The sequence below is a fragment of the Ctenopharyngodon idella genome, chromosome 5 (genome assembly GCF_019924925.1).
Source record: "Ctenopharyngodon idella isolate HZGC_01 chromosome 5, HZGC01, whole genome shotgun sequence".
Taxonomy (NCBI): domain Eukaryota; kingdom Metazoa; phylum Chordata; class Actinopteri; order Cypriniformes; family Xenocyprididae; genus Ctenopharyngodon; species Ctenopharyngodon idella.
The window spans coordinates 25,691,464-25,700,297 of record NC_067224.1 but is presented as its reverse complement, the minus strand read 5'-3'; the positions used below and the strand labels follow the sequence as shown (position 1 = coordinate 25,700,297).

General features: G+C 38.0%; 1 protein-coding gene across 2 annotated transcripts; it reads right to left on the bottom strand.

Annotated features, from left to right (window-relative positions):
• Nucleotides 1-19: 19 nt before the first annotated feature.
• agtr2 (angiotensin II receptor, type 2) lies at nt 20-3,969 on the bottom strand. 2 transcript variants are annotated; one of them, XM_051893144.1, is made up of 3 exons: nt 3,727-3,969; nt 2,172-2,242; nt 20-1,739 (listed from the first exon to the last, which is right to left on the bottom strand). In XM_051893144.1, exon 3 carries the CDS (start codon nt 1,700-1,702, stop codon nt 608-610), a length of 1,095 nt encoding a protein of 364 aa, XP_051749104.1. In that variant the 5' UTR covers nt 1,703-1,739; nt 2,172-2,242; nt 3,727-3,969; the 3' UTR covers nt 20-607. The 2 variants fall into 2 exon arrangements, with proteins under 2 accessions (XP_051749104.1, XP_051749105.1); XM_051893145.1 differs by lacking the exon at nt 2,172-2,242 and having other exon boundaries at nt 3,727-3,953.
• Nucleotides 3,970-8,834: the final 4,865 nt, after the last annotated feature.

Below are 8,834 nucleotides of genomic sequence, written 5' to 3'. Positions count from 1 at the left end.
GACCAAAAGAGTGATGATGTTTACTTGTTAACATCATTTATTGATGATGCTCCATTATAATAGAATTATAATTCAATTTACAATGATTTATAATTTAAACAGCTCATGTTACATTACTGTGACTTTTTATATTACAGCTTAAAGACAGAAATTTGGTCTGTCTGGCAGATATCATCCATATAAAGAAAGACACGTCTAACACTGTCTAACATTTGAGTGTTATTTACAGCACTGATATTACCAGTTATCAAAATATTAAGACTATACAGCTATATTCAAAAACATTTTTTTTAATTATCTATGATTTGTGCAGGAAAACCAGCGAGTTCCTTATCCTGGATAGAGTCTGAACAACACAAGAATAGTATTTGTGCTATATTTCTATATATTATTATGTAACCAAATGTTATTTGTAGATGGTGGGGCTAATCACAACCCCTGCATAATTAGAAAAACAGCAAAATAACATTATCTAATCAACCAACATCATAATCTGAACTGATCATCCTGAACAGGTGGCAGGCCATGGAAAAGCACTTGACTGATGCTGACATGGTCCTGTCTTTATATCTTTGACATATAAAGGATATAGCTTCACTAGATTTCACTATAGGCTGTTCTGCTGTTCAAGAATCTCCATAGGCACGGTTTCTTTGAAGTCACTTAGTTTCCTGGAGAAGGAAGACAGTCTTGTGCTGATAGAATCTCTTTTCTGTGTCAGCATATCCCCATAAAGCTGCCACAGCTTCTCTCGGAAGTGATTTCCCACAAAACAGTACAGGAAAGGGTTTATGGCAGGGTTGGAAAAGCCAAGGCAGAGGAAGAATGGCAGGAGTTTATTGGTTACTTGGAGCACCCAACAATCAAACTCCACCCCCAGCTCTCCCAGAGCTTGGAGGAACGCCAGCACGTGGAATGGGAACCAGCAAAAGAAAAACGCCAATACCACGGCGACCACCAAACGCAACACATGGACCAATCGACCAGAGTCTTGTTCCAGGTAGTTCGGGGTGGCCAACAGGTGCACTGCGATTCGGCTGTAGCAGGTTGCTATGACAACAAACGGCAAGAAGAATCCAAGGGTGTTCTTCGCAAGAGTTAACCCAGTTTGCCACTTGGAGCTGGGGTAGTTAATGACACAAGCCGTGACGTTACTGGGAAAAGTGTGTATTTCACGGAACACAACGGTTGGCAACGTGGTCAGAGCCGCAACGACCCAAATGATGCCACTGACACATCTGGCCTGGTTTATGCTCCTCCTGCTCTGAGAGTGCAGGGGGTAGACAATGGCGTGATATCGATCCACACTCATACAAGTGATGAAGAATATACTAGCATAGACGTTTATCGTGACCAGACCCCCACACAGCTTACACATAACCTTCCCAAAAACCCAGTTGTAATCCAGTGAATAAGACACAGCCCAGAATGGCAAAGAGCTCAAGAACAGTAAGTCTGACATGGCTAGATTCATCAGATAAGTGTTGGCTACGGTCCTTCGGCCTGAACTGTGATACAACACGCACAACACCAGCATGTTACCAAGAAAACCCAGTATGAAGATGAGGCTGTAGAAGGTGGGGATCACTTTCTTCTGGTACTGCGAAGTTGAGTGGGACATGTTGTCACATGAATTCGTCATATTATGGTCCAACAATGACAAACTGGGTGAAGTCAGGTTATAGGCGGAGTCTGTCTCCATGGCGTCAGTGCTGATTAATGCAGATGATTCTGAAGTTCTGTAATAAAAAAAAATTTAAGAACAAGTTAGAACAAGATAGAACAAGTTTTATGCAGTTCAATTTCTTATGTGAAGCAGAAATGATGAAACGTGTTATTATAACCTTGAGATAAAATGCAAAATCATCTATCATACTCCATTTATCTTAAACCTTCACTAAAACTTCTTGATCCCCTCAAGCAGAAAATACAAGATTGTGAAACTCCTGAACATTTTGCCCAAAAGCAAAGAAAATGTCATAAAACAGCTATAAATCACAGGCTACATTTTACAGGTTGCCAGAATAAATGTCTCTAGTGAGCTGAAAAAGTGTGCGTATGTTTAATCCCTCCACAGACACAGAAAACACTTTGAATCTAATTTAAAGCACTTGTCTGTCTGTTACGTTATTAGAGCTATAAAACATAGAAATATCCCACCAGATACTGACCATTGACAGTCCACTGGGACTGATGTTGCAGCATCCTCTTCTCTACATCTTGTCAGTGTGAGAAAGAGAATCTGTGTGTGAGAGAGAAACGTGAGAAATCGAGTGTGTGAATGTGTGTAACCATAGCTCTGGTGAGTTTGGGTCCAGCGCAGATGTGTTTTATAGCTCTCAGTAGGCTGCTTACAATACATCTGGTTACTGTTAACATAGGCGGGGGGCACACAAAGATATCTGATAGGCTAGGAAATCAGTTGTGGAGTTTGGGGGGTGTATGAACAAGATTCAGTCCTGCTCCCAAATAGTGTATATATATATATATATATATATATATAAAACACAAGTAGGCGCGTAGTCATTCTTTTCATATTTTTCCAATGAGCTCATGTAATATATGCATAACTGCACAACATAATCACACCGGTCTTGAAAAAAATATCACAAGTAACATAAAATCAAATTCTCTAGAAACTGCTGACATATTTGGCAGTTTGAAGTTTTTATTTAAAGGCAATGCTAGTTATTTTATGTATGGTTAGATCTAAAAATGTAAATAAATTATATAATATGTTGAATATTTTAGGAATCTGCCTTGTGTTATAGGATATACTAAGTGAACAAGTTTCTCATCATTTATATCCGCTCACCAATGTCATGAAAATTCATTTATGAAGATTAACATTACACACTCTGAGCCCTAAATAATGTTCACAGCTGTTGAAAATAATCCCAGTCATATTTCAAATGTTGCACATGTTCTTAATCAGAATGCTACGCCTGTCAAGTTCACACACCATTTCTGTTTAAGTCATTTGAAAGCTTATAGTTATCTAATATAATAAATTTAAAAAAAAATTCAGATGCAGTAATGATTTAACCGCTCAAACGATCTTAACTATTTCCTTCATATTTGGTTCATATTACACATCCTATAGCTTTAGAAGAACAGCAAAGTTCAAATTTGCCTAGGTGATTCTGCTCCTTTAGAAAAAACAAAAACCAAAAAAAAAAACCATTTAAACTCACAACTCTCTCTTGTGTCCGCTAACTGTCTGGAAGTGCATACTGTATGTGCATATGTGCATCTGTAAGCAAAATGAGATGCAACCTTCCTAATTTGTAATACATTTCAGCAAAGAAAAGAAAATAATGTGACTCCTGTGGCCGGTTGCATCTACTGCGACTACTCTTAAAAGTTAGTCATCTATTTTTTTTTTTTTTTTTTTTTTCAAGACTGGTCATAACTTTTTTTTTTTTTAATCTCAGTTACATAAAAAGTTAAGACTGATTAGCCCTAACTAACTGCTTAACCTATAATAGCTGTTTATGCAACAGGTCCCTGGAGCCACATCTGACATGATAATAGCAATGGCACCTATGAAATATATCCCACTGGCTAATGCATCTCCTTACATATTTCCAAATATACTTCTAATTTTACATTCAGGATCTTAAGAAGTTAACTTAAGGTAACGTAGTAATTTTTCTTGCAAGATGGTTTTATTTCAATGTTCAAAACTCAGGAAAAATGACCACAGCGCTCTGCAGCTTAACATACCTTTCAGTTTCCGGTGCAAAGTTAGAGAAGTCTTCAGTCCCTCCGAGGTGTCGATAAACTCCTGGCACACGTTTCACGCTGAAAAACGAGCCAAAGAAAGCTTGCTTAGCCCCCAGCAGACTTTTCCATTTTGGAGTCGATTCTCTGTGTGTCTAAGTATATGAGGGAGTAAACAGCCAACCAGATGTAGGATTTGTTAAAATATTTTTTTACGTCCACATTTGTCCACTGGGAAACAGAGGGTGGAGAAGGATGTTGTAGGGAGGGAGAGGGAGGGAGGGAGGAGAGGAGAGAGAGAGAGAGAGAGAGAGAGAGAGAGAGAGAGAGAGGTGTTTTTTTTTTCCTTTTGGTAAATGCCTGCATTCATTTTAAATGCATCTGTCCAGCAACTCTGTGTGAACACTAAAGTAAAAGAGAGAGAGAGAGACTGCAAGCGTAACCAGGAGGACACACTCCAGCATTACACACAAATCTAATGACCTGAAAAATTAAAGACAGATGTGCAACAGTAAAGTTTATTGTGTAGTGTTTAAATGTGCTGCAGTTATGTTTCATCATCTTTCACAGTGAATGAACATGCAAATGTCTGTACATCTATCTGTTCTTTCTAATGTAAATTTCCTGCATTCCTGCTAATGAAAGTGCTGGTCACTGGTCTCACGCGAGTTTCGACGTTCTGCCTCTAAACTGTTGGGTAAAATCGTGTCCTCAATCAAACAATTTTACCCGGAGTGTGAAACAAGATAAGCTTCTTAAAACACAGGAAATTGAGAGACGTCAGAGGCTCGCCATTCACTCTGGACTGTGGTTACCGTGGCGACGACCCAGAGAGAGACCCCTCAGAGGTCACGGGCAGATGTGTTCTAACAATCTCATAATGAGGCAGATAATGATGTCTCAAACGAGGAGGGCTAAGATAACCGAAATGGCCAATTATGGATGACATTACACAGAAGCGTGCGTGTGTTTACAAATTAGTATATCCTATTTTCTTCCAAACAACTGAAGGAACAGAACATACTGTTTGTCCTTCTGTCGAACACGCTTTTGAGTTTCTCAGTGGCTGTCAATCCCTGTAAACACTTTCTTTAATAAAATTTTTATCAAAAGAAAACAATGTTGCAACAAAGGGGCTTTTTGGTGGGGTTGCATGTTCAGAGCTGCTGTTGAAATCAGAGTGTCTCTTGAACCCACTGGCTCAAATTCATCCTCTGTTTTGGAGAAACACTAGAACTAGGCAGCGATTGATTCGAAAGGGACTCTGGAATGCTGCTGTAGCCAGTAAACTCTAGAATTCCAGCTGAGATGATTCGTTTGGTCTGGACATACTAAGCATTGCTTCATCTATAACTTAACATAATTGAAGGCTGAAGGGGGGAACAATGTACAGCTGTGCCTACTTAAAATTACATCTTTTAACAGTAGAAGCATAACTCAAGCAACAGACATCACAGACAAACCAGCAGCTGTTTTTATAAAGAAAATGGAATTTAAAATACATACACCTTTGATTTAAGTCTAAAGCTGCAAAAACACTGGTCAATTAAACTCCCCTCCTGACATTCATTATTGGGCACACAGTAGCTTTTGTTCAGTTCTATGACTTCACTCATCCATAGTCTGATATTTATATTGATCACCAAGAGAATTCATATTAAAAGACCATTGAACAAAGTTCTATGTGTCATGGTTTGTTTGTTGGTGAACAAATGCTTTTAGAAGTGCTGTTATTGTGACAGTGAGTGTGACTGACCTCACAGATGGCACTTACTCAAATCCACATCTATCCTCTGTCACTGAAAAATGTCCCTCTTCTCAAACACTTCCTTCTGACATCCATCAAGGGTTACACAGAGAGAGAGAGAGAGAGAGAGAGAGAGAGAGAGAGAGAGAGAGAGAGAGAGAGTTAATAAATCTTCATTATTCAATCATAAATGAAACTTAAGACAAAGGAAGGACATGAGAAATTCTGTTTGAACGCTTGAACTGAGGGAAGGATGGAAGAACAAATGAAAGAATGACAGAAAGAAACATAGAAATAAACATTGCTTGTCTGAAAGTAAGCTCTAAAAGTTAAATATGGACGTGTTAGAAGATATATTAAACTCATATCCTTGTTTTTCCTTGATTTGTTTTAAATTAAGGTCATATGCTGTGCAGTTAGCCACATGTTAGCAATGATTACTTCAGAGCAACAGATGTAAATTACTTTGATCTAACTGAGAAACATGCAAGAAATGGTTTTATGTGACCATTGGGAAAGGGAACATCATTGTAACAAATGGCACAAATGTTATACAGAGATAATTTTGACCAAATAGAAGAACTTTTCAGAAAAGCTCTATGTCTTTTATTCACTTCACTCTGATCTGAAGGACAGATTTTCAGGTGAAAGGATTAGATGCGAGACTCACACAACACAAAGACAAATACAGTTATGGAGCTGTAGTTCTTTCTGTTTGGCAAATTGTCAATATCAGATGTCCTTTTAATTTATTTGAAGAATCTTTCAAAAGGATTTCATTGAAATCTATTCATTCTGACAGGAAATGCAGCTCTGCCTTGATATTTGTTGTTGTACAGTTTGTACAACCTTTTATCTTGTGGCTAGCTATGTTTCTTTTGGCCAAGCTCATTTATATTGCTAGGTTGTTCTCGCTGAGTCTGGTCATTCGTAAGGTGGTTCTCAGTTTTCCGTTAATCACAGTGGATAAGTACTTCACAAAGTCCTGTCTTTTTAGAATAAACTTTGTTTGGGTTTACTAACAGATAAATCATGTTTATTTGCGTTTCAGTTTGGTTTTGTCTGTTTAGGTTCACTTGGTTTTTCTGGTCTCATGTGTCTATGTGAGTCAATGGATGTTAATGGAAATTCTGGCCAGATCTTGTTATTTTAAGGCTAGTGGGTTTTGAGCCCCCGCACTTCTTTGAGCCACCTTTGTGTTTATGTAAATGGCTGACACTTGTAAAGCTTGCTTTAACAGGGAGCATTATGATTTTGTGCCATTGCTTGTGGAATAAGCTGTACGCAGTGCTCGAAGTGGGCCGGTACACAGTACCGTTGTTGTGCCGAATTCTGACCCCCTCCAAATTATTACCGCCCTAGTATTGGTAGGTTTAGGATTAGGTGTAGGGGAGGTTAGAAATAGGGGTGGGGTTAGGATTAGGCAATCAGGTAGCAACTTTAACGAGGGGGGTAATAATTTGGCAGGGAGTTGAAATTCGGCAGAACACCGGCACTTCTATATTTTAATCTGTCATGTACTTCTACTTTTTCTCATGTACTGGCACTTCTCACATGTTGTCAGAACATGATTGACCACCCCACACCCGGACCACAATTTTCTTTATGATCACTAATACAATTCATGGAAAGATGGGAAAACTAAAATGTATTAAACATGTACATCATAAAAACTGAGAAATATATGTCATTATTAGCCATTAAATAAGTAAATTAGCCAATTTTGTTTAAATTAAGGATTGCAGAAATGAGTACACCCTAGATTTAATTCAACAAATGTATAATATTCTAGTACTTAGTATGCCCTCCATAATTTTGAATATACAGCTCTGACCCTTCTTGGCACAGAGTGTACAAGTTCATGACAAATTGTCACATCTGTCCTGTTTAACTCCTGGATGATGAGCTCCTTAAATGCCCTGATCTTTTATGGGGAGTGTTGCTCAACTCGTCTCTACAGAATCCCCCACAGGTGCTCAAGAGTGTTAAGATTGAGTGCAGTACATGTCCACAGAAGGTTTTTCACCTTGGGAGAATGCATATCCTCATTGTCATGTTGAAAAAATGCCCAACAATGCAGGGGATGAGGAAAGGGTAACGTCTTCTGTTTCAAGTTTGTGTATTAAATTACACAGTGGTCTGTGAATTCATGACAGCATTGATAAAGCACAACTCCCTCACACCTTCAGCACTCATACATCCCTATATAAGAGCTTTACTACCACTGAACTTTACTGTGGGAACCAGGCACTTCTCACTGTACTCCTCCTCTAGCAACACCATAACATTTTGGATGCGGTTAGATCCAAAATGATTGATTTGGTCTCATGAGACCAGAGTATTGATTCCCAGAATCTATATTTTGTAAATATGGGCTTTGGAAATGGCTAACTGACTTTGTGCTTTGGCTACAGTAGTTAATTCCAGTGAGAACAACAACCATGCATGTAATTTCTGCAGGCTGCATCTTACTCTGTGAGATAAACAGTCACTCTTTTCATAGCTTTTGCTGGCTCTGAGACACTCACTTGGGATTTCTCCTGCTCTTTGTCTAGCAAAAAAATCCCTCATCACTAAATGAAAGCTTAAAATGAAGGCCTGATTATTTCAGGGGCCTTGTCACAAGTCCGTTGTTTTTGAATTTCTGTGTTACTTTTGCTATATTTTCACACTTAAAACAATGATTTGGTAATCCTCTTGTACCACTCTCCTCTTTTGTGCTAAGAAATAAGTCTCCTGACAGTTCTCTCCCAAGTGGTTTAGTTGTTGTCAGCATTAAGTCTGAGAATGATTCAGTGGGCTATATAACATTTTTAATTGTCAAGAAATTACTTCTCTTTAAATGTTTTGGTTCAACACACTTACCTGTTGATCAAACATTGCCTTAAACTTACACCAGGAAAATTTTATTTCATTTTATTTAGTAACTTTTAGGAGGATGTACTCATTTTTGACAACATTTTATCACCTTGATAAGAAAATCTTATTTTCCTGAATAAATTTGACATGCTTCTTTGTTTAATTGATTAAGCAGACTTGCTGGAACATTATATCTCTAAAGAACCCTAACATGTCTTCTAAGTAATTGAGTAATTGCTGACTTTCAGAAGTTTCAGAGGGGGTGTACTCATTTATGCTGTGCACTGTACATATACAGTCAAACCAAAAATTATTCAGACATTTTTGATATTTTTATATTAGTGGGTGCAGAACACTATAGTTCATTTATGTACGTGAGGATAGCAAAATAAAGTAAACTGTGACATATACCCAAAAATTCTTCATACAGTGGACTTCCAGTAAAATTGATAAAAATTTGGAACCAAAAATTATTCAGACAGTTTGAGCTGACCATGTTTTGCTT

What these genes read in the sequence shown, in the direction of transcription:
- agtr2 (XM_051893144.1), bottom strand. Translation starts at nt 1,702, where the DNA reads ATGGAGACAGACTCCGCCTATAACCTGACTTCACCCAGTTTGTCATTG.